The sequence below is a fragment of the Hyla sarda genome, chromosome 4, assembly GCF_029499605.1.
Source record: "Hyla sarda isolate aHylSar1 chromosome 4, aHylSar1.hap1, whole genome shotgun sequence".
In the NCBI taxonomy this organism is placed as follows: Eukaryota; Metazoa; Chordata; class Amphibia; order Anura; family Hylidae; genus Hyla; species Hyla sarda.
This window is the reverse complement of record NC_079192.1, coordinates 416,385,278-416,412,272: the sequence shown is the minus strand read 5'-3', so window position 1 is coordinate 416,412,272 and position 26,995 is coordinate 416,385,278. Positions and strand designations below refer to the sequence as shown.

The following is a 26,995-nucleotide window of genomic DNA, read 5'->3' as shown; positions in this document are numbered from 1 at the left end:
TGCCAGTCTGCTTTGTTCACAAAGGAGAACACTCAGAGCTGCCAGCCTGCTTTGTTCACAGCCTGTTTGTCTGTGAACAAAGCAGGCTGGCAGCTCTGAGTGTTTAGGACTCCAGCATGAGTCAGAAATGCTTGCTGACAGGACTGATCGGGAAAAATACAATAGAAAGAAGCATATTTTTCATTAACATGATATTGGACAGTTATTCAACATTCATTAATCTAAAATATATCAAAAGTTTATTTGATGAGAGGTCCCCTTTAAAGGAGAACTCCGGCAAAAGTAAACTTAATGGGATACTCCGCCCCAAACGATAGGGGATAAGATTTCCGATCACAGTGGGTCCCGCCGTTGGGGACCCCCGTGATCTGTGCTTGCCGGCACCCCAGACATCCGGTGCACGAGTGGGGGGGGGGGGGGGGGTGGGGGGGGGGGGGGGTTAAGTCTTGTGACATTATGGCCACGCCCCCTCAATGCAAGTCTATGGCACGGACTGTCACTCCCCGCCTCCCATAGACTTGTATTGAGAGGGTGTGACCGTGACATCATGAGACTCCGGCGCTGAATCCAAACACTAAACGAATGCTGGGCTGGGACCCCCCGCGATCAGACATCTTTTCCCCTATCCTTTGGGAATGTCAAGGGCAGAGTACCCCCTTTATAAGGATAGGGGATAAGTAGCTGATTGGGCTGATAATGCCAAAGTGCTGTTCTCAGGTCTCTTCAGTGCCCCCAAATAAATGAATGGAGCGTGTGCCGTTTACCGGTTCACTGAGTGCCCGGCCCCATCCTGGTGGTCCCAGTGCTCGGACCCCCGCGATCAGCTACTTATCCCCTATCCTGTGTATAGGGATCGACCGATATTCATGATTTTGGACATCAGTATCGGCAATTACCTTGCCTATATGCCCCGGCCAGAGACGACCACCGCTGCCCCATTGCCTCCATCATCCCCGTTTTTTTTTAAATGACCTGTTCCCCGTGCTATTCCTGGCTCCTGCGGCGTCCTGCACCATTGTTGTGCGCTGCGTAATGACGAGTGACGTCCTCAATGCAACATCAGTCAGTGGCCCGGTGCTCACGATGCCGCCAGAGCCAGAAGTAGCACGGACCCCGGGAACAGGTAATTATAAAACCGGGGATGGGGGAGGCAATGGGGCAGCGGCGGTGGTTGGACTCACGGCTTCTGCGGGGCGAGAAATAGCTGATAAATTATACCAATATTCCAGTATAAGTTAGTTATCGGTAGAGATGAGCGACTTACAGTAAATTCGATTCGTCATGAACTTCTCGGCTCGGCAGTTGATGACTTTTCCTGCATAAATGATTTCAGCTTTCCGGTGGGCAGGAAAAGGTGGATACAGTCCTAAGAGACTCTTTCCTAAGACTGTATCCACCTTTTCCAGCCCACCGGAAAGCTGAACTAATTTATGCAGCAAAAGTCAGCAACCGCCGAGCCGAGAAGTTCTTGACGAATCCAATTTACTGTAAGTTCGCTCATCTCTAGTTATCGGCCTCAAAGTTCACAGATTATCGTTATTGGCCCTAAAAAAAAAAAAGAAAATCAATATCTGTCGATCCCTAATAGGGGATAAATTATTTTTTTTTTTTGCCAGATTTCTCCTTTAATGGGACTAGAGATGAGTGAACTTACAGTAAATTCGATTCGTCACGAACTTCTCGGCTCGGCAGTTGATGACTTTTCCTGCATAAATTAGTTCAGCTTTCAGGTGCTTCGGTGGCTGGAAAAGGTGGATACAGTCCTAGGAGACTCTCTCCTAGGAATGTATCCACCTTTTCCAGCCCACCGGAGCACCTGAAAGCTGAACTAATTTATGCAGGATAAGCCATCAACTGCCGAGCCGAGAAGTTCGTGACGAATTGAATTTACTGTAAGTTCGCTCATCTCTAAATGGGAGGTAAATTCTTTAGATCAGGATTCAGCGACCCATAATGCTCTGTTCGCACTGCGCTGACGCCCTTGTTACAGTACATATAAAAAACGGACACGTAGCAATACGTTTCAATGCTCTACGGCGTGTCTCCCAACCGTGGCCCTCCAGTTGTTACAAAACTACAACTCCCAGCATGCCCGGACAGCCAACGGCTGTCCGGGCATGCTGGGAGTTGTAGTTTTGCAACGTGCGAAGACCCCCTGCTCTGCGTATAGTAGCATCCGTCAACGTAAAGGCTAAACGCAGACAAAAAAAATTCCCCCTCGTTGCTACAATAACACGGCAGACGTCAGATTTCTCAAAAACATACATCATATTTCCTCTTTATTATATAAATATCCGTTTAACCTTTTTTTTTTTTTACTGTAAGAATATAAAGCGTTTCTCGGAGGAATCTTTTATACAAATTCACAGACAGTACAATGAAATTCGGCACATTTTTTTTCTCTAGGTGAGATCCAACTGTGGCAGGATGTTTAGGATATGGATAGAGATGAGCGAACTTACAGTAAATTCAATTCGTCACGAACTTCTCGGCTCGGCAGTTGATGTCTTATCCTGCATAAATTAGTTCAGCTTTCCGGTGCTCCCGTGGGCTGGAAAAGGTGGATACAGTCCTAGGAGACTCTTTCCTAGGACTGTATCCACCTTTTCCAGCCCACCGGAGCACCGGAAAGCTGAACTAATTTATGCAGGAAAAGTCAGCAACCGCCGAGCCGAGAAGTTCGTGACGAATCAAATTTACTGTAAGTTCGCTCATCTCTAGATATGGACAAGGGGGAGTAAAGGGTTGCGGGAATCGGGTTATTTCCATCAAAATAACAAAAAATAAAAATAACCCAACAACATCCAGATCGACTTTTTTGTTTCTCCTATCCAAAAAAATGTCTAACCAAGCTGAATGTGATCCAATGAGGACAGAACCAACCAAACCCCCCCCCCCCCTTTTTCCTAAAATCTGAGAACGACCCAGGATTGTGCCCCCACTAATATAAAATGCCAAAATGCCTCAAAAAACAACATAAAAGGTGCACTCATGTGGAGTGGGGTGGGGGGGGGTACAGTCTGATGTTTGCATATATAATAATCCGACTATCGCCATCGGGTGGTGGAGCTCGGCTTTGCACTTCCTTTCAGCAGCAAGAGTTTAAGAAAAAAGGCAAGTTCTGCACTTCGCTTCTACAAACTCAAATGGGCCGGGAAAACACTAAATAAAAACGTAAGAAAATAAAATAATTTTTTTTGGGGGGGGGGGGGGGGGGAAGATGGGGAAATACGGAGTGTAAAATAGAGGAACTAACAGCTAGTGACTGGATTAAAAATAAGAAATTAAAAAGAAAAAAAAAATTAAAGGGCCAGTCGAGCTTCGTTCCATGATTTTGGGTGTAAGGGAACAAATAAAAATAAAAAGTTTAAAAGAAAGAAAATGTATTTTAATCTTTCCAGTTCAGGCACTAAAAACAAACGAAAGGGGGAGCAAAATGTAAAAATCGAGGTAGCCGGCCATAACGAATATGATGAGGAGGGACCCCGACTACGGGTCTGGAAAGGGAAGGATGGGAATGTGTCAGAGAAAGTTTCCTTAGTTGGAAAGTTAATCTACTTACAAAAAACAAACAACAAAAAAAACTAAAATTCAGAAATGTTACGGGTGCAGCTCCCATGAAGCCTTGGTTTTGCTGGAGGATAGGGGGTTACCTGCTTCAGCGGCAGGATCTGAAATGAGTTAACTGCTCTGACCACCCCTCTACAAACTGCTTCTTGGCGGCCATCTGCTCGGTAGCGCTTTATACGGGGGTCACTGGTGCTATGTAGACTGGTGGTTTTATTAAGCAGAGAACCTCCAGCTGTTGCACAACTACATCCTCCAGCATACTGGGAGTTGTAGTTCTGCAACAGCTGGAGGCCAATTGCTTAGGAAACATTCATTCTCTGCCTGTGACTCTCGCTGTTGCAAAACTACAACTCTCATCATTGCCCTGACAGCTGCAGCTCCCAGTTTGGAGAATAATGGTATTATCCATAAAAAAGCAGAGCTAATTTCTGTCACAAACGGCACCACCTCTATTCTAAGGTTGGGTGCGGTATTACAGTTCTGTTCCATTGATTCTGTTGTAATACCGCACACAATCTGAGGACAGAGGAGACACTGTTTCAGCTTGGTCTTTCTAATCCTGGAGATCCCCTTAAAGTTTTGCAACAGCTGGAGATACACAGGTTGGGGGGGGGGGGGGGGGACAATTGGCCTACAACTACCGCCATGTTCTGACAACCACTGGCTAATGGTGGGAGTTGTAGTTGTGCACCAGCCAGAGGGCCACACCTTAAGCTAATGGTTCTTAACCTATGGCTGTTGCAAAACTACAACTCTCATCATGCCCCAGGTGTGGGAACACTGAAGTTTTGCAGTACACTGGTTAAGAGACAATTGACCAACTACTCTCACCATGCCACGACAGCCGCAGGCAGACTATGGGAGTTGTAGTTTGTTCCCAACAGCTCACCAGCTTTTGCACAACTACAACTCCCATCATAACATGACGGTCTGTGACTACTCCAGTAGTGATTCTTCTACTCCACTTTCCCCCCCAACCTTTGTCTCTTTAGCTGTTGAAAAACTACAACTCCCAACATTGACCTAACAGCAGAACGCTGCTGAAAAATGGATAAAGATGGAGGCCAAGGAGCAGTAGTCATAACTTAAAGGGGTACTCTGGTGGAAAACTTTTTTTTTTCTTAAATGAACTGGTGCCAGAAAGTTAAACAGATTTGTAAATGACTTCTATTAAAAAAATCTATACCCTTCCAGTACTTTTTAGCAGCTGTATGCTACAGAGGAAATTCTGTTTTTTGCATTTCTTTTTTTGTCTTGTCCACAGTGCTCTCTGCTGTCACCTCTGTCCGTGTCAGGGACTGTCCAGAGCAGGAGAAAATCCCCATAGCAAACCTACGTTGGGAGTTGTAGTTTTATAAGTCAACTGGCACCAGTTGACTTATAAAGACCTAAAAAATGAATAAAAAAATAAAAAAAAAGTTTTTCACCGGAGTACCTCTAAGTACCTGACACGGACAGAGGTGTCAGCAGAGAGCACTGTGGACAAGACAAAAAAGAAATTCAAAAAGAAAAGAATTTCAACTGTCGCCTACAGCTGCTAAAAAGTACTGGAAGGGTAAATTATTTTTATAGAAGTAATTTACAAATCTCTAACTTTCTGGCACCAGTTCATTTAAGGAAAAAAAAAAAAAGTTTTCCACCGGAGTACCCCCTTTAAGATTACAACCCCATAAAAACTAGAGACAGTAGCGTCCCCCTTCTAATCTTGACGGTATTGCAGGTTGTTGCAAAACTACAACTCCCAACATTGCTGATGTAGATGGCGGCCAAGCAGCTGTAGTCATAATATTGCAACATGAAGATTAGAGATAGAAGTAAGTGCCCCCCCCCCCTCTCCTCTCTAATCTTGATAGCATTGCAATAATGTACTGTTGCAAAACTACAACTCCCAGCATGGCCCGGACAGCCGTTGGCTGTCCGGGCCATGCTGGGAGTTGTAGTTTTGCAAGACCGATTTAGCAGGTAACCCCATGCCACCCACCAGGGAGCTCCTTTTTTTTTTAAACCTCTTGCAATACCAACAGTAAACCACCTCCATTGCCAGCATCGTGCAGGCGCCGCTTATCTTTAGCCCCCCCCTTTAACTCGGGGAGGGCCCCTTATCAGGCAGTATAATGCATCGAGTCCAAGTCCCAGAAGTCTCTCTCTTTTTTTTCGGGGGTGGTCACGTGACTGACCCATCACCTGACCTTCTCGCTCTCGGTCATCTGCCACAGCCCCAGGTTGAGCACCTTCAGGCAGGGCAGCTGCGTGATGCGCTCCAGGCCCCTCTTGGTGATGCGGGTGCAGCCGTACAAGTCAATGCCGGTCAGCTGGCTGAGGTGCTCGGCGATGAGCTCCAGGCCCTTGTCGGTGATGCGGACGCACTGGCCGATGTTGAGGGTGCGCAGGCTGTGCATCTGGCGCACCATGCGGTTGATGCCGTCGTCGCTGATGTGGCAGGAGCAGAGCGACAGCGACTTGAGGCCGTAGAGCCCCTGGGCAATGTAGGCCAAGCTCTGGTCGCCGACTTTGTCGCAGAACGACACGTCCAGTCCGGAGAGTCTCAGGCTGCCCATGGCCAGGTGCATGATGCCCGTGTCGCTGATGTTGTCGCAGCTGCGCAGGTTCAGGCTGCGCAGGCCGCCCATGTGGGAGAGGTGGAGGAGGCCGGCGTCCGATATCCCCCCGCAGAAGCTGAGGTTGAGGGTGCGGAGCCCCTGGAGGCCCCGGGAGATGTGCTTGAGGGCCAGGTCGGTGAGTTTCTGGCAGTCCTGCAGGGTGAGCTGCTCCAGGCCCAGACAGCCCTCGGCGGCGCTGCGGGTCATACCGGCCAGGTGACCGATGCCCACGTCGGAGACATGGCGGCAGCTGCGCAGGTTGAGGCTCTTGAGGCCATGAAGCCCCCAGGCGATGAGCAGGAGGCCGGTGTTGGTGATATTGGAGCAGCCCCCCAGCTCCAGAACCTCCAGTCTCTTCAGGTACTGGGCGATCCGGCCCAGGCTGCTGTCTGTGATCTGCTTGCACAGGCTCAGGTTCAGGGACCGCAGGGAGGAGATCTCCTGCACGAAGGCGTGGCCCAGCCCGTTGTCCGTCAGGTTGTAGCAGCCGCTCAGGTTCAGGCTCTCGATGTCGGGCAGGCCCTGGATGACGTAGCTGAGGGATCGGCGGAGGCTGAGGATCTGGACCCGCCGGATGCCCCGGGCCTGCAGGCTGGGGAAGAGCGAGGGGTTGGCGCGGCGCAGGTGCAGCTTGGCCTCGGTCCCCCGCCACACCGACTTGTGGTAGGCCGCGTCCCGCCAGGCGCCGCACACCTGAGCCGCCCGGCCCTTATCGCGGACGTCCAGGTAGCTGAAGATCATGGCGAGCAGCTCCGGGAACAGGCACGAGATGTGGCTCTCCATCCCGGCATTGGTAGTAACCGGCTACCACGGTCTCCTCCGCCCCGGGACCATCGCTGCCTCACGTACAGACGTTACCGTGTGGCGGCCGTAAAGGGGCCGCCCCCCCTTCCTCCTTCTCGACTGGGGACCGTTAATGCGCGACGTGCTCGCCCCCGTCGCCTTACGTGCGCGTCACCGGGGAGACGGAGCATGCGCCGTGCGCTGCGGGGGAGGAGGAGAGGTCCGAGCTGGGCATGCGCGGCGGGCGGGGACGAGGGCGGGGCCAGCGGCTTCTTTGTCTCGGGCGCAGGAGGCTTGTTACCATGGTGACCGCCCCCCCCTTTTTCTCTCCCTCCTTTCCCGCAGTTTCCTTCCTGTTAGGTTAACCCTCTCGGGGAGGGAGGAAAGTTGTACAACAGTGATAACTATATATATATATATACATATTCATATTCATTTATTTATATGACCTATACGAGTACACATAAGAGCTGCAGTTTTGGTACACTGTGTCTAGATAGCCTGTGTGTAACATTAGGATCAATATAATATATACAAATATACATATATGTATATATATATATATATATATATATATATATACACACATTGTACCGAAACAGCAGCTCTTACGTGTACTCGTATAGGTCATATAAATAGATGAATATATGTGTATATATATATATATTTTTATTTTTTATTTTTTTTTAATTGTCCCAAATGTTACACACAGGCTCTGTAGACACATTGTACCAAAACAGCAGCTCTTATGTGTACTCGTATGGATCATATAAATAAATGAATATATATATATATATATATATATATATATTATATTGATCCTAATGTTACACACAGGACCTGTAGACACATTGTACCAAAACAGCAGCTGTTGTCTCACAGTCGGTGACAATGTGATATGTGACCAATTAAGTTCCTTTTATTTGTCCGGAGACACATTGCACCGAAACTGCAGCTGTTTCTCACCCAGTGTTTTCCAAACGGGGCACCTACAGCTGTTGCAAGACTACAACTCCCAGCATGCCCGGACAGCCTTCCGAAGGCATGCTGGAAGTTGAAGTTTTGCAACAGCTGGAGGCACCTAGCTTGCACAGGCCTCTGTTGAGACACATTGTACCGAAACTGCAGGGACAATGTGAAGCGATCATCTAGGTCAGTGGTCTTCAACCTGCGGACCTCCAGATGTTGCAAAACTACAACTCCCAGCATGCCCGGACAGCCAACGGCTGTCCGGGCATGCTGAGAGTTGAAGTTTTGTAAACGGGAAGCCTTGATTTACCTTTCATGATCAGTGTGGATCCTCTGGAAGAGGCAGACAAGTGTTTGGCTGTCCGGGCATGCTGGGAGTTGTAGTTTTGCAACATCTGGAGGTGCGCAGGTTGGAGACCACTGATCTAGGTGACCACCTTTTTGTCACCATGGTGTTAAGAACTTTTTTTTTAATAGTTCCTTTTATGTCTGGAGACACATTGTACCGAAACTGCAGCTGTTATCGTCTACTCATCGCCGCCACTCACTGCGTCCACGACAATGCGTTATGTTCATCTAGGTGACCACCAATTAGTCACCGCGGTGTTAATAACGTTTTTTTTTTTTAGTTGCTGTTATAGGTCCGGAGACACATTGTACCGAAACTGCAGCTGTTCTCGTGTACTCATAGCCTGGGTGCAATGTCGACTGCAGTAGTGGCCACAGGTTAGACTCGGTTTCACCATTCCCAAGATCTCTGCTTGCTGTCAGGAAATAGAAACATTTCTTATTGGAATCTAAGGGATGAAAATGTGTCCCGGCCTACCACAACCTCTCCAGCCATATAGTGCCCAGAAGGGTACCTGTGCCCCAGATAGTAATAGTGCCCCCACATTAATAGTGACACATAAAGTAATAGTGCCCCCACATTAATAGTGCCCCCCATTAATAGTGACACATTAAGTAATAGTGCCCCCACATTAATAGTGACCCAGATGGTTATAGTACCTCCTATATTAATAGTGACCCCCATAGTAATAGTGCTCAGATGGTATAGTGCCCCCATAGTAATAGTGCTCAGAGGGTTATAGTGCCCCCATAGTAATAGTACTCAGATGGTTATAGTGCCCCCATAGTAATAGTGCTCAGATGGTTATAGTGCCCCCATAGTAATAGTGCTCAGATGGTTATAGAGCCCCCATAGTAATAGTGCTCAGATGGTTATAGAGCCCCCATAGTAATAGTGCTCAGATGGTTATAGTGCCCCCATAGTAATAGTACTCAGATGGTTATAGTGCCCCCATAGTAATAGTGTTCAGATGGTTATAGTGCCCCCATAGTAATAGTGCTCAGATAGTTATAGTGCCCCCATAGTAATAGTGCTCAGAGGGTTATAGTGCCCCCATAGTAATAGTGCTCAGATGGTTATAGAGCCCCCATAGTAATAGTGCTCAGATGGTTATAGTGCCCCCATAGTAATAGTGCTCAGATGGTTATAGAGCCCCCATAGTAATAGTGCTCAGATGGTTATAGTGCCCCCATAGTAATAGTACTCAGATGGTTATAGTGCCCCCATAGTAATAGTGCTCAGATGGTTATAGTGCCCCTATAGTAATAGTGCTCAGATGGTTATAGTGCCCCCATAGTAATAGTACTCAGATGGTTATAGTGCCCCCATAGTAATAGTGCTCAGATGGTTATAGAGCCCCCATAGTAATAGTGCTCAGATGGTTATAGAGCCCCCATAGTAATAGTGCTCAGATGGTTATAGTGCCCCCATAGTAATAGTGCTCAGATGGTTATAGTGTCCCCATAGTAATAGTGCTCAGATGGTTATAGTGCCCCCATAGTAATAGTGCTCAGATTGTTATAGTGCCCCCATAGTAATAGTACTCAGATAGTTATAGTGCCCCCATAGTAATAGTGCTCAGATGGTTATAGTGCCCCCATAGTAATAGTGCTCAGATGGTTATAGTGCCCCCATAGTAATAGTACTCAGATGGTTATAGTGCCCCCCATAGTAATGGTGCTCAGGTGGTTAAAGTGCCCCAATAGTTATAGTGCTCAGATGGTTATTAGTGCCTCCATAGTAATAGTGATCGGGTGGTTATAGTGCCCCCATAGTAATGGTGCTCAGATGGTTATAGTGCCCCCATAGTAATAGTGCTTAGATGGTTATAGTGCCCCCATAGTAATTGTACTCATATGGTTATAGTGCCCCCATAGTAATAGTACTCAGATGGTTATAGTGCCCCCATAGTAATAGTGCTCAGATGGTTATAGTGCCCCTATAGTAATAGTGCTCAGATTATTATAGTGCCCCCATAGTAATAGTGCTCAGATGGTTATAGTGCCCCCATAGTAATAGTGTTCAGATGGTTATAGTGCCCCCATAGTAATAGTGCTCAGATGGTTATAGTGCCCCCATAGTAATAGTACTCAGATGGTTATAGTGCCCCCATAGTAATAGTACTCAGATGGTTATAGTGCCCCCATAGTAATAGTGCTCAGATAGTTATAGTGCCCTCATAGTAATAGTGCTCAGATGGTTATAGTGCCCCCCATAGTAATGGTGCTCAGATGGTTATAGTGGCCCCATAGTAATAGTGCTCAGATGGTTATAGTGCCCCCATAGTAATAGTACTCAGATGGTTATAGTGCCCCCATAGTAATAGTGCTCAGATGGTTATAGTGCCCCCATAGTAATAGTACTCAGATGGTTATAGTGCCCCCATAGTAATAGTGATCGGATGGTTATAGTGCCCCCATCGTAATAGTGCTCAGATGGTTATAGTGCCCCCCATAGTAACGGTGCTCAGATGGTTATAGTGCCCCCATAGTAATAGTGCTCAGATGGTTATAGTGCCCCCATAGTAATAGTGCTCAGATTATTATAGTGCCCCCATAGTAATAGTGCTCAGATAGTATAGTGCCCCCATAGTAATAGTACTCAGATGGTTATAGTGCCCCCATAGTAATAGTGCTCAGATGGTTATAGTGCCCCCATAGTAATAGTACTCAGATGGTTATACTACCCCCATAGTAATAGTGCTCAGATGGTTATAGTGCCCCCATAGTAATAGTACTCAGATGGTTATACTACCCCCATAGTAATAGTGCTCAGATGGTTATAGTGCCCCCATAGTAATTGTACTCAGATGGTTATAGTGCCCCCCATAGTAATGGTGCTCAGATGGTTAAAGTGCCCCCCATAGTAATGGTGCTCAGATGGTTATAGTGCCCCCATAGTAATAGTACTCAGATGGTTATAGTGCCCCCATAGTAATAGTGCTCAGATGGTTATAGTGCCCCCATAGTAATAGTACTCAGATGGTTATAGTGCCCCCATAGTAATAGTGCTCAGATGGTTATAGTGCCCCCATAGTAATAGTGCTCAGATGGTTATAGTGCCCCCATAGTAATAGTACTCAGATGGTTATAGTGCCCCCATAGTAATAGTGCTCAGATGGTTATAGTGCCCCCATAGTAATAGTACTCAGATGGTTATAGTGCCCCCATAGTAATAGAGCTCGGATGGTTATAGTGCCCCCATAGTAATAGTACTCAGATGGTTATAGTGCCCCCATAGTAATAGAGCTCGGATGGTTATAGTGCCCTCATAGTAATAGTGCTCAGATGGTTATAGTGCCCCCATAGTAATAGTGCTCAGATAGTTATAGTGCCCCATAGTAATAGTGCTTAGATGGTTATAGTGCCCCCATAGTAATAGTGCTCAGATAGTTATAGTGCCCCCATAGTAATAGTGCTCAGATGGTTATACTGCCCCATAGTAATAGTGCTCAGATGGTTATAGTGCCCCATAGTAATAGTCCTCAGATGGTTATAGTGCCCCCATAGTAATAGTACTCAGATAGTTATAGTGCCCCCATAGTAATAGTACTCAGATAGTTATAGTGCCCCCATGGTAATAGTACTCAGATGGTTATAGTGCCCCCATAGTAATAGTGCACAGATGGTTATAGTGCCCCCATAGTAATAGTGCTCAGATGGTTATAGTGCCCCCATAGTAATAGTGCTCAGATGGTTATAGTGCCCCCATAGTAATGGTGCTCAGATAGTTATTGTGCCCCCATTGTAATAGTACTCAGATGGTTATAGTGCCCCCCATAGTAATGGTGCTCAGATGGTTATAGTGGCCCCATAGTAATAGTGCTCAGATGGTTATAGTGCCCCCATAGTAATAGTACTCAGATGGTTATAGTGCCCCCATAGTAATAGTGCTCAGATGGTTATAGTGCCCCCATAGTAATAGTACTCAGATGGTTATAGTGCCCCCATAGTAATAGTGATCGGATGGTTATAGTGCCCCCATCGTAATAGTGCTCAGATGGTTATAGTGCCCCCCATAGTAACGGTGCTCAGATGGTTATAGTGCCCCCATAGTAATAGTGCTCAGATGGTTATAGTGCCCCCATAGTAATAGTGCTCAGATTATTATAGTGCCCCCATAGTAATAGTGCTCAGATAGTATAGTGCCCCCATAGTAATAGTGCTCAGATGGTTATAGTGCCCCCATAGTAATAGTACTCAGATGGTTATACTACCCCCATAGTAATAGTGCTCAGATGGTTATAGTGCCCCCATAGTAATAGTACTCAGATGGTTATACTACCCCCATAGTAATAGTGCTCAGATGGTTATAGTGCCCCCATAGTAATTGTACTCAGATGGTTATAGTGCCCCCCATAGTAATGGTGCTCAGATGGTTAAAGTGCCCCCCATAGTAATGGTGCTCAGATGGTTATAGTGCCCCCATAGTAATAGTACTCAGATGGTTATAGTGCCCCCATAGTAATGGTGCTCAGATGGTTATAGTGCCCCCATAGTAATAGTACTCAGATGGTTATAGTGCCCCCATAGTAATAGTGCTCAGATGGTTATAGTGCCCCCATAGTAATAGTACTCAGATGGTTATAGTGCCCCCATAGTAATAGTGCTCAGATGGTTATAGTGCCCCCATAGTAATAGTGCTCAGATGGTTATAGTGCCCCCATAGTAATAGTGCTCAGATGGTTATAGTGTCCCCATAGTAATGGTGCTCAGATGGTTATAGTGCCCCCATAGTAATAGTGCTCAGATGGTTATAGTGCCCCCATAGTAATAGTACTCAGATGGTTATAGTGCCCCCATAGTAATAGTGCTCAGATGGTTATAGTGCCCCCATAGTAATAGTGCTCAGATGGTTATAGTGTCCCCATAGTAATAGTGCTCAGATTGTTATAGTGCCCCCATAGTAATAGTACTCAGATAGTTATAGTGCCCCCATAGTAATAGTGCTCAGATGGTTATAGTGCCCCCATAGTAATAGTGCTCAGATGGTTATAGTGCCCCCATAGTAATAGTACTCAGATGGTTATAGTGCCCCCCATAGTAATGGTGCTCAGGTGGTTAAAGTGCCCCAATAGTTATAGTGCTCAGATGGTTATTAGTGCCTCCATAGTAATAGTGATCGGGTGGTTATAGTGCCCCCATAGTAATGGTGCTCAGATGGTTATAGTGCCCCCATAGTAATAGTGCTTAGATGGTTATAGTGCCCCCATAGTAATTGTACTCATATGGTTATAGTGCCCCCATAGTAATAGTACTCAGATGGTTATAGTGCCCCCATAGTAATAGTGCTCAGATGGTTATAGTGCCCCTATAGTAATAGTGCTCAGATTATTATAGTGCCCCCATAGTAATAGTGCTCAGATGGTTATAGTGCCCCCATAGTAATAGTGTTCAGATGGTTATAGTGCCCCCATAGTAATAGTGCTCAGATGGTTATAGTGCCCCCATAGTAATAGTACTCAGATGGTTATAGTGCCCCCATAGTAATAGTACTCAGATGGTTATAGTGCCCCCATAGTAATAGTGCTCAGATAGTTATAGTGCCCTCATAGTAATAGTGCTCAGATGGTTATAGTGCCCCCCATAGTAATGGTGCTCAGATAGTTATTGTGCCCCCATTGTAATAGTACTCAGATGGTTATAGTGCCCCCCATAGTAATGGTGCTCAGATGGTTATAGTGGCCCCATAGTAATAGTGCTCAGATGGTTATAGTGCCCCCATAGTAATAGTACTCAGATGGTTATAGTGCCCCCATAGTAATAGTGCTCAGATGGTTATAGTGCCCCCATAGTAATAGTACTCAGATGGTTATAGTGCCCCCATAGTAATAGTGATCGGATGGTTATAGTGCCCCCATCGTAATAGTGCTCAGATGGTTATAGTGCCCCCCATAGTAACGGTGCTCAGATGGTTATAGTGCCCCCATAGTAATAGTGCTCAGATGGTTATAGTGCCCCCATAGTAATAGTGCTCAGATTATTATAGTGCCCCCATAGTAATAGTGCTCAGATAGTATAGTGCCCCCATAGTAATAGTACTCAGATGGTTATAGTGCCCCCATAGTAATAGTGCTCAGATGGTTATAGTGCCCCCATAGTAATAGTACTCAGATGGTTATACTACCCCCATAGTAATAGTGCTCAGATGGTTATAGTGCCCCCATAGTAATTGTACTCAGATGGTTATAGTGCCCCCCATAGTAATGGTGCTCAGATGGTTAAAGTGCCCCCCATAGTAATGGTGCTCAGATGGTTATAGTGCCCCCATAGTAATAGTACTCAGATGGTTATAGTGCCCCCATAGTAATAGTGCTCAGATGGTTATAGTGCCCCCATAGTAATAGTACTCAGATGGTTATAGTGCCCCCATAGTAATAGTGCTCAGATGGTTATAGTGCCCCCATAGTAATAGTGCTCAGATGGTTATAGTGCCCCCATAGTAATAGTACTCAGATGGTTATAGTGCCCCCATAGTAATAGTGCTCAGATGGTTATAGTGCCCCCATAGTAATAGTACTCAGATGGTTATAGTGCCCCCATAGTAATAGAGCTCGGATGGTTATAGTGCCCCCATAGTAATAGTACTCAGATGGTTATAGTGCCCCATAGTAATAGAGCTCGGATGGTTATAGTGCCCTCATAGTAATAGTGCTCAGATGGTTATAGTGCCCCCATAGTAATAGTGCTCAGATAGTTATAGTGCCCCATAGTAATAGTGCTTAGATGGTTATAGTGCCCCCATAGTAATAGTGCTCAGATAGTTATAGTGCCCCCATAGTAATAGTGCTCAGATGGTTATACTGCCCCATAGTAATAGTGCTCAGATGGTTATAGTGCCCCATAGTAATAGTCCTCAGATGGTTATAGTGCCCCCATAGTAATAGTACTCAGATAGTTATAGTGCCCCCATAGTAATAGTACTCAGATAGTTATAGTGCCCCCATAGTAATAGTACTCAGATGGTTATAGTGCCCCCATAGTAATAGTGCACAGATGGTTATAGTGCCCCCATAGTAATAGTGCTCAGATGGTTATAGTGCCCCCATAGTAATAGTGCTCAGATGGTTATAGTGCCCCCATAGTAATGGTGCTCAGATAGTTATTGTGCCCCCATTGTAATAGTACTCAGATGGTTATAGTGCCCCCCATAGTAATGGTGCTCAGATGGTTATAGTGGCCCCATAGTAATAGTGCTCAGATGGTTATAGTGCCCCCATAGTAATAGTACTCAGATGGTTATAGTGCCCCCATAGTAATAGTGCTCAGATGGTTATAGTGCCCCCATAGTAATAGTACTCAGATGGTTATAGTGCCCCCATAGTAATAGTGATCGGATGGTTATAGTGCCCCCATCGTAATAGTGCTCAGATGGTTATAGTGCCCCCCATAGTAACGGTGCTCAGATGGTTATAGTGCCCCCATAGTAATAGTGCTCAGATGGTTATAGTGCCCCCATAGTAATAGTGCTCAGATTATTATAGTGCCCCCATAGTAATAGTGCTCAGATAGTATAGTGCCCCCATAGTAATAGTACTCAGATGGTTATAGTGCCCCCATAGTAATAGTGCTCAGATGGTTATAGTGCCCCCATAGTAATAGTACTCAGATGGTTATACTACCCCCATAGTAATAGTGCTCAGATGGTTATAGTGCCCCCATAGTAATAGTACTCAGATGGTTATACTACCCCCATAGTAATAGTGCTCAGATGGTTATAGTGCCCCCATAGTAATTGTACTCAGATGGTTATAGTGCCCCCCATAGTAATGGTGCTCAGATGGTTAAAGTGCCCCCCATAGTAATGGTGCTCAGATGGTTATAGTGCCCCCATAGTAATAGTACTCAGATGGTTATAGTGCCCCCATAGTAATAGTGCTCAGATGGTTATAGTGCCCCCATAGTAATAGTACTCAGATGGTTATAGTGCCCCCATAGTAATAGTGCTCAGATGGTTATAGTGCCCCCATAGTAATAGTGCTCAGATGGTTATAGTGCCCCCATAGTAATAGTACTCAGATGGTTATAGTGCCCCCATAGTAATAGTGCTCAGATGGTTATAGTGCCCCCATAGTAATAGTACTCAGATGGTTATAGTGCCCCCATAGTAATAGAGCTCGGATGGTTATAGTGCCCCCATAGTAATAGTACTCAGATGGTTATAGTGCCCCCATAGTAATAGAGCTCGGATGGTTATAGTGCCCTCATAGTAATAGTGCTCAGATGGTTATAGTGCCCCCATAGTAATAGTGCTCAGATAGTTATAGTGCCCCATAGTAATAGTGCTTAGATGGTTATAGTGCCCCCATAGTAATAGTGCTCAGATAGTTATAGTGCCCCCATAGTAATAGTGCTCAGATGGTTATACTGCCCCATAGTAATAGTGCTCAGATGGTTATAGTGCCCCATAGTAATAGTCCTCAGATGGTTATAGTGCCCCCATAGTAATAGTACTCAGATAGTTATAGTGCCCCCATAGTAATAGTACTCAGATAGTTATAGTGCCCCCATAGTAATAGTACTCAGATGGTTATAGTGCCCCCATAGTAATAGTGCACAGATGGTTATAGTGCCCCCATAGTAATAGTGCTCAGATGGTTATAGTGCCCCCATAGTAATAGTGCTCAGATGGTTATAGTGCCCCCATAGTAATGGTGCTCAGATAGTTATTGTGCCCCCATTGTAATAGTACTCAGATGGTTATAGTGCCCCCCATAGTAATGGTGCTCAGATGGTTATAGTGGCCCCATAGTAATAGTGCTCAGATGGTTATAGTGCCCCCATAGTAATAGTACTCAGATGGTTATAGTGCCCCCATAGTAATAGTGCTCAGATGGTTATAGTGCCCCCATAGTAATAGTACTCAGATGGTTATAGTGCCCCCATAGTAATAGTGATCGGATGGTTATAGTGCCCCCATCGTAATAGTGCTCAGATGGTTATAGTGCCCCCCATAGTAACGGTGCTCAGATGGTTATAGTGCCCCCATAGTAATAGTGCTCAGATGGTTATAGTGCCCCCATAGTAATAGTGCTCAGATTATTATAGTGCCCCCATAGTAATAGTGCTCAGATAGTATAGTGCCCCCATAGTAATAGTACTCAGATGGTTATAGTGCCCCCATAGTAATAGTGCTCAGATGGTTATAGTGCCCCCATAGTAATAGTACTCAGATGGTTATACTACCCCCATAGTAATAGTGCTCAGATGGTTATAGTGCCCCCATAGTAATAGTACTCAGATGGTTATACTACCCCCATAGTAATAGTGCTCAGATGGTTATAGTGCCCCCATAGTAATTGTACTCAGATGGTTATAGTGCCCCCCATAGTAATGGTGCTCAGATGGTTAAAGTGCCCCCCATAGTAATGGTGCTCAGATGGTTATAGTGCCCCCATAGTAATAGTACTCAGATGGTTATAGTGCCCCCATAGTAATAGTGCTCAGATGGTTATAGTGCCCCCATAGTAATAGTACTCAGATGGTTATAGTGCCCCCATAGTAATAGTGCTCAGATGGTTATAGTGCCCCCATAGTAATAGTGCTCAGATGGTTATAGTGCCCCCATAGTAATAGTACTCAGATGGTTATAGTGCCCCCATAGTAATAGTGCTCAGATGGTTATAGTGCCCCCATAGTAATAGTACTCAGATGGTTATAGTGCCCCCATAGTAATAGAGCTCGGATGGTTATAGTGCCCCCATAGTAATAGTACTCAGATGGTTATAGTGCCCCCATAGTAATAGAGCTCGGATGGTTATAGTGCCCTCATAGTAATAGTGCTCAGATGGTTATAGTGCCCCCATAGTAATAGTGCTCAGATAGTTATAGTGCCCCATAGTAATAGTGCTTAGATGGTTATAGTGCCCCCATAGTAATAGTGCTCAGATAGTTATATTGCCCCCATAGTAATAGTGCTCAGATGGTTATACTGCCCCATAGTAATAGTGCTCAGATGGTTATAGTGCCCCATAGTAATAGTCCTCAGATGGTTATAGTGCCCCCATAGTAATAGTACTCAGATAGTTATAGTGCCCCCATAGTAATAGTACTCAGATGGTTATAGTGCCCCCATAGTAATAGTGCACAGATGGTTATAGTGCCCCCATAGTAATAGTGCTCAGATGGTTATAGTGCCCCCATAGTAATAGTGCCCCAAATGGTTATAATCTACCATATTTGTAAGACATGGCTGGACCATTAAATATACAAAGCACTTTTTGTCTTAACCCCTTGTTGTAGTTTTGCAACAGCAGGAGGCACCCTGCTTGGGAAACCCTGCAGTGAATCAGTCCATTCCCTTCTTGTAGTTCCTCGCATCCACCAGCAGGGGTCAGTGTATCCAGGCTGAATGCTATAATCCGCACTGTTGTGTTCAGGCCAAATACCGTCAATCAGAGCTGGAAATGTGAAGATTAGACAGGAGAGGAATCCAATCAGATCCCAAGAATCACATTTTGCGGAAGAAACGTTTTTTTTAAAATGTTTTTTATTTTTTTGTTCACGCGTCAAAAATACAGAAGTGCTTCGGTAATGGCGAGAAGTGGCGTCTGGTTCCCCGATGCAGAAGATTAGTCCTGATAGCAGAGCGGGCATGGGTTCTGTTCACTGACATATAACCTCATGTCATTTCCTGTATTACAGAGGTGGTAACCCATTACTGGGCGACGGCGGGTCATCAGCGTTGTATGGCGAAACCACTGCGCCAAATATTGGGATAGGGGCTGAGGAACCAACCATAGGGGCTGGGAATCAATCACTGTATAACTAAACACATTTGCTATGCAGGAAACGAGAAAAGCTGGGTAACAACCATAGTAGTTGGCATAGGGACAGGGAATCAATCAGGGTGATGACCATAGTAGTTGGCATAGGGACTGGGAATCAATCAGGGTGATGACCATAGTAGTTGGCATAGGGACTGGGAATCAATCAGGGTGATGACCATAGTAGTTGGCATAGTGGTTGTGAATCAATCAGGATCACGGCCATAGTAGTTGGTTTAGGGGCGTGGGAATCAATCAGGGTGGCAACTATAGTAGTTGGCATAGTGGATGGGAATAAATAAGGGTGATGACCATAGTAGTTGGCATAGGGGCTGGGAAACAATCAGGATGGCAACCATAGTAGTTGGCATGGGGGATGGGAATCAATAGTGGCAACCATAGCAGTTGGCATAGAAGCAGGGAATCAATCAGGCTGACGACCATAGGTGTTGGCATAGGGGATAGGTATAAATCAGGGGGGGCAACCATAATAGTTGGCATGGGGATGGGTATAAATCAGGGTGGCAACCATAGTAGTTGGCACAGGGCCTGGGAATCAATCAGGGTGACAACCATAGTAGTTGGCATAGGGGATGGGAATTAATCAGGGTGGCAACAATAGTAGTTGGCACAGGGCATAGGAATCAATCAGGGTGATGACCATAGTGATTGGCATAGGGGGTGGGAATCAATCAGGGTGACAACCATAGAAGTTGGCACAGGGCATAGGAATAAATCAGGGTGATGACCATAGTAGTTTCCATAGGGGGTGGGAATCAATCAGGCTTATGACAATAGTAGTTGGCACAGGGCATAGAAATCAATCAGTGTGATGACCATAGTGGTTGGCATAGGGCATAGGAATCAATCAAGGTGGCAACCTCTGTGGAGAGCTGTAATGGTGGCCATATTGGCTGTCACATCCTGGATGACTCCAGCTCGCAGTGTGACGGGCACGGCTGTGGGTGCGGGGGGGCCTGGTGTTGGCGCCGCCTCTTCCCACGTTTTATAGTGTGAGAACTGGCACCTTTATTTTTAGCACCTGGGTGAGGAACAAGACAAGATGGTTGGGGGGGTGGAGAATCCAACCCTAATGCTGTTGCACAACTACAACACCCATCATGCCCTGACAGCCGAAGGCTGTCAGGGCATGATGGGAGTTGTAGTTTTGCTACAGTGGGAGAACTGTTCTCTGCCCATTTTACTATGCCCCCCTTGACCATTTCCCTCATACCGCGTCTGCTCATCCCTCGCGCTCCATCGGATACGTTTCCATAACAGACGCCGAAAAAAAAAAATCCAAAATAACGAAACATAAATCTCCCCGCGGCGTCATTGCCGGTGATGTCATCCCCAAAAATGAGGCAGAACGTTTACATACCACCAGCTTCTGGCACCCGGACCCCCTATTATACGTGGATAAAAAGGGAAAAACAGAGCCTGCACCACATCTGCCGGCCAGGTGAGGGCAGCGGCGCAGGTACGGGGGCAAATAAACAGACGCCGATCTCCATGACGGGGCTGGCGCAGAATCAGTACCCTGCATGTCTATAAATAATAAGACTTCTGGTCGTCATGATACTATCTGCATCTGAGAAAGCTGGGTGACGACCAATATGGCCGCCATCGAAACGGCGGCCTATAAACATGGCCCTCCAGCTATTGCAAAACTACAACTCCCAGCATGCTTCTCACTTGTAATAAGGAGACTAAACGTCGCCCCTTAAGAGAAGCCCCTCCCATTCTCATCCCCATATACACAATTGTGGATTGCGTTTTTTTTTTTCTATCTGGTGGCTTGACAGTTTTGGCGTCAATAGAGGTTGAGCCCCCATGTTTTTGCATTTGGTTTGATGCCAATAAGAACCAGCACCTTTCCTATAGGTCCGACACCATGCCAATAGAACCAGCACCATGCCAATAGAACCAGCACCATGCCTATAGATCCGGCACCTTTCCTATAGGTCCGGCACCATGTGTATAGGTTCGAAAATATGCCATTATAACCAGCACCATGCCTATAGATCCGTCTATCCGTCTATAAATCCATCTATAAATCCGGCACTATGTTTATAGATCCAGCACCATGTCTATAGATCCAGCACCATGTCTATAGATCCAGCACCATGTTTATAGATCCAGCACCATGTTTATAGATCCAGCACCATGTCTATAGATCCAGCACCATGTTTATAGATCCGGCACCATGCCTATAGATCCAGCACCATGTCTATAGATCCGGCACCATGCCTATAGATCCAGCACCATGTTTATAGATCCAGCACCATGCCTATAGATCCGACACCATGCCTATAGATCCGGCACCATGTCTATAGATCCGGCACCATGTTTATAGATCCAGCACCATGTCTATAGATCCAGCACCATGTCTATAGATCCGGCACTATGTCTATAGATCCAGCACCATGTCTATAAATCCGGCACCATGCCTATAGATCCAGCACCATGTCTATAGATCCGGCACCATGCCTATAGATCCGGCACCATGTCTATAGATCCGGCACCATGTCTATAGATCCGGCACCATGCCTATAGATCCGGCACTATGCCTATAGATCCGGCACCATGCCTATAGATCCGGCACCATGCCTATAGATCCGGCACCATGTTTATAGATCCAGCACCACACCTATAGATCCGGCACTATGTCTATAGATCCAGCACCACGCTTATAGATCCGGCACCATGTCTATAGATCCGGCACCATGTCTATAGATCCAGCATTATGTCTATAAGTCCAGCACCATGCTTATAGATCCGGCACCATGTCTATAGATCCGGCACCATGTCTATAGATCCGGCACAATGTCTATAGATCCGGCACCATGCCTATAGATCCAGCACCACGCCTATAGATCTAGCATTATGTCTATAAGTCCGGCACCATGCCTATAGATCCGGCACCATATCTATAGATCCAGCACCATGTCTATAGATCCGGCACCATGCCTTTTGGTCCGGCACCATGTCTATAGATCCGGCACCATGCCTATAGATCCGGCATTATGTCTATAAGTCCGGCACCATGTCTATAGATCCGGCACCATGTCTATAGATCCAGCACCACACCTATAGATCCGGCACTATGTCTATAGATCCAGAACCACGCTTATAGATCCGGCACCATGTCTATAGATCCAGTACCACACCTATAGATCCGGCATTATGTCTATAAGTCCGTCACCATGCCTATAGGTCCAGCACCATGTCTATAGATCCGGCACCATGCCTATAGATCCAGTACCACACCTATAGATCCGGCATTATGTCTATAAGTCTGGCACCATGTCTATAGATCCAGCACCATGCCTATAGATCCGGCATTATGTCTATTAGTCCGGCACCATGTCTATAGATCCGGCACCATGCCTATAGATCCGGCATTATGTCTATAGATCCAGCACCATGTCTATAGAACTGGCACCATGTCTATAGATCCAGCACCATGTCTATAGATCCGGCACCATGCCTATAGATCCAGCATCATGCCTATAGATCCAGCACCATGTCTATAGATCCGGCACCATGTCTATAGATCCAGCACCATGTCTATAGATCCGGCACCATGTCTATAGATCCGGCACCATGTCTATAGGTTTGGAACTATGCCAATATAACCAGCACCATGCCTATAGATCCGGCACCATGTCTATAGATCCAGCACCATGTCTATAGATCCGGCACCATGCCTATTGGTCCGGCACCATGTCTATAGATCCGGCACCATGTCTATAGATCCAGCACCATGTCTATAGATCCGGCACCATGTCTATAGATCCGGCACCATGTCTATAGATCCGGCACCATGTCTATAGATCCAGCACCATGTCTATAGATCCAGCACCATGTCTATAGATCCGGCACCATGTCTATAGATCCGGCACCATGTCTATAGGTTCGGAACTATGCCAGTAGAACCAGCAACATGCCTATAGGTCCATCACCATGCCAATAGAACCAGAGCCATGCCTATAGATCCGGCACCATGCCTATAGATCCAGCACCATGCTTATAGATCCGGCACCATGCTTATAGATCCGGCACCATGCCTATAGATCCAGCACCACGCCTATAGATCTAGCATTATGTCTATAAGTCCGGCACCATGCCTATAGATCCGGCACCATGTCTATAGATCCAGCACCATGTCTATAGATCCGGCATCATGCCTTTTGGTCCGGCACCATGTCTATAGATCCGGCACCATGCCTATAGATCCGGCATTATGTCTATAAGTCCGGCACCATGTCTATAGATCCGGCACCATGTCTATAGATCCAGCACCACACCTATAGATCCGGCACTATGTCTATAGATCCAGAACTACGCTTATAGATCCGGCACATGCCTATAGATCCAGTATTATGTCTATAAGTCTGTCACCATGCCTATAGGTCCAGTACCATGTCTATAGATCCGGCACCATGCCTATAGATCCAGTACCACACCTATAGATCCGGCATTATGTCTATAAGTCTGGCACCATGTTTATAGATCCGGCACCATGTCTATAGATCCAGCACCATGCCTATAGATCCAGTATTATGTCTATCAGTCCGGCACCATGTCTATAGATCCGGCACCATGCCTATAGATCCGGCATTATGTCTATAGATCCAGCACCATGTCTATAGATCTGGCACCATGTCTATAGATCCAGCACCATGTCTATAGATCTGGCACCATGCCTATAGATCCAGCACCATGCCTATAGATCCAGCACCATGTCTATAGATCCAGCACCATGTCTATAGATCCGGCACCATGCCTATAGATCCGGCACCATGTCTATAGATCCGGCACCATGTCTATAGGTTTGGAACTATGCCAATATAACCAGCACCATGCCTATAGATCCGGCACCATGTCTATAGATCCAGCACCATGTCTATAGATACGGCACCATGCCTATTGGTCCGGCACCATGTCTATAGATCCGGCACCATGTCTATAGATCCAGCACCATGTCTATAGATCCGGCACCATGTCTATAGATCCGGCACCATGTCTATATATCCAGCACCATGTCTATAGATCCAGCACCATGTCTATAGATCCAACACCATGTCTATAGATCCGGCACCATGTCTATAGGTTCGGAACTATGCCAGTAGAACCAGCAACATGCCTATAGGTCCATCACCATGCCAATAGAACCAGAGCCATGCCTATAGGTCCATCCCCATGCCAATAGAACCAGAGCCATGCCTATAGGTCCAGCACAATGCCTATGGATTCGGCACAATGCCTATAGATCCAGAACTATGCCTATAAGTCCAGTGCTAATCCAATAGGTTCTGCACCATGCCTATATTTCCGGCATTATACCAATATGTCCAACACTATATAGGTTCAATGCCATGTCTATAGGTCCGGCACTATGCAAATAAAGCCAGCACCATGCCTATAGATTCAGTACCACGACTATAGATCCGGCACTATGCCAATAGAACCAGCACCATGACTATAGATCCAGCACCATGCCTATAGAACCAGCACCATGACTATAGATCCAGCACTATGCCAATAGAACCAGGACCATGACTATAGATCCGGCACCATGCCTATAGAACCAGCACCATGACTATAGATCCAGCACCATGCCTATAGATTCAGTACCATGACTATAGATCCGGCACTATGCCAATAGAACCAGGACCATAACTATAGATCTTGCACTATGCCAATAGAACCAGCACCATGACTATAGATCCGGCACTATGCCAATAGAACCAGCAACATGACTATAGATCCGGCACTATGCCTATAGAACCAGCACCATGACTATAGATCCAGCACCATGCCTATAGATTCAGTACCATGACTATAGATCTGGCACTATGCCAATAGAACCAGGACCATAACTATAGATCTTGCACTATGCCAATAGAACCAGGACCATGACTATAGATCCGGCACTATGCCAATAGAACCAGGACCATGACTATAGATCCGGCACCATGCCTATAGAACCAGCACCATGACTATAGATCCAGCACCATGCCTATAGATTTAGTACCATGACTATAGATCTGGCACTATGCCAATAGAACCAGGACCATGACTATAGATCTGGCACTATGCCAATAGAACCAGCAACATGACTATGGATCCGGCACTATGCCAATAGAACCAGCACCATGACTATAGATCCGGCACTATGCCAATAGAACCAGGACCATAACTATAGATCTTGCACTATGCCAATAGAACCAGGACCATGACTATAGATCCGGCACTATGCCAATAGATCCAGGACCATGACTATAGATCCGGCACTATGCCAATAGAACCAGCACCATGACTATAGATCCGGCACTATGCCAATAGAACCAGCAACATGACTATGGATCCGGCACTATGCCAATAGAACCAGCACCATGCCTATAGATCCGGCACTATGCCAATAAAACCAGCACCATGACTATAGATCCGGCACTGTGCCAATAGAACCAGCACCATGACTATAGATCCGGCACTATGCCAATAAAACCAGCACCATGACTATAGATCCGGCACTGTGCCAATAGAACCAGCACCATGAATATAGATCCGGCACTGTGCCAATAGAACCAGGACCATGACTATAGATCCGGCACTATGCCAATAAAACCAGCACCATGACTATAGATCCGGCACTGTGCCAATAGAACCAGCACCATGAATATAGATCCAGCACTATGCCAATAGAACCAGCACCATTACTATAGATCTGGCACTATGCCAATAGAACCAGCACCATGACTATAGATCCGGCACTATGCCAATAGAACCAGGACCATGACTATATAAATTATTTAAAATAAGAAAATCTACCACAAGAGAACATAGTTTTAAATTAGAGGGGCAAAGGTTTCTGCAGTAATATCAGGAAGTATTACATTACCGAGAGAGTAGTGGATGCATGGAATAGCCTTCCTGCAGAAGTGGTCGCTGCAAATACAGTGAAGGAGTTTAAACATGCATGGGATAGGTATAAGGATATCCTTCATATAAGATAGGGAAAAGCATAAGGATATCCATCATATAAGATATAGGGATATGTATAAGACTATCCTTCATATAAGATAGAGATAAGCATAAGGCTATCCTTCATATAAGATAGGGATAGGTATAAGGCTATCCTTCATATAAGATAGAGATAGGCATAAGGATATCCTTCATATAAGATAGAGATAGGTATAAGGATATCCTTCATATAAGATAGGGATAGGCATAAGGATATCCTTCATATAAGATAGAGATAGGCATAAGGATATCCTTCATATAAGATAGGGATAAGCATAAGACTATCCTTCATATAAGATAGAGATAGGCATAAGGCTATCCTTCATATAAGATAGGGATAAGCATAAGACTATCCTTCATATAAGATAGGGATAAGCATAAGACTATCCTTCATATAAGATAGAGATAGGCATAAGGCTATCCTTCATATAAGATAGAGATAGGCATAAGGTTATCCTTCATATAAGATAGAGATAGGTATAAGGCTATCCTTCATATAAGATAGATATATGTATAAGGCTATCCTTCATATAAGATAGGGATAGGTATAAGACTATCCTTCATATAAGATAGAGATAAACATAAGGCTATCCTTCATATAAGATAGGGATAGGTATAAGGCTATCCTTCATATAAGATAGAGATAGGCATAAGGATATCCTTCATATAAGATAGAGATAGGTATAAGGATATCCTTCATATAAGATAGGGATAGGCATAAGGATATCCTTCATATAAGATAGGGATAAGCATAAGACTATCCTTCATATAAGAAAGGGATAGGTATAAGGCTATCGTTCATATAAGATAGAGATAGGTATAAGGCTATCCTTCATATAAGATAGAGATAGGTATAAGGCTATCCTTCATATAAGATAGAGATAGGTATAAGGCTATTCTTCATATAAAATAGGGCCAGGGACTATTGAT

The 26,995-nt window shown here is 45.6% G+C and overlaps 2 protein-coding genes across 6 annotated transcripts in view; one reads left to right on the top strand and one right to left on the bottom strand.

Moving 5' to 3' along the window:
* The window catches only part of WNT5B (Wnt family member 5B), a 148,443-nt gene that overhangs the window by 81,115 nt on the left and 40,333 nt on the right, over nucleotides 1-26,995 (top strand). The window lies entirely within an intron of this gene.
* On the bottom strand, nucleotides 5,498-7,137 carry FBXL14 (F-box and leucine rich repeat protein 14). Its single transcript, XM_056517864.1, has one exon. The coding sequence runs from the start codon at nucleotides 6,951-6,953 to the stop codon at nucleotides 5,751-5,753; it is 1,203 nt and encodes a 400-aa protein (XP_056373839.1). The 5' UTR covers nucleotides 6,954-7,137; the 3' UTR covers nucleotides 5,498-5,750.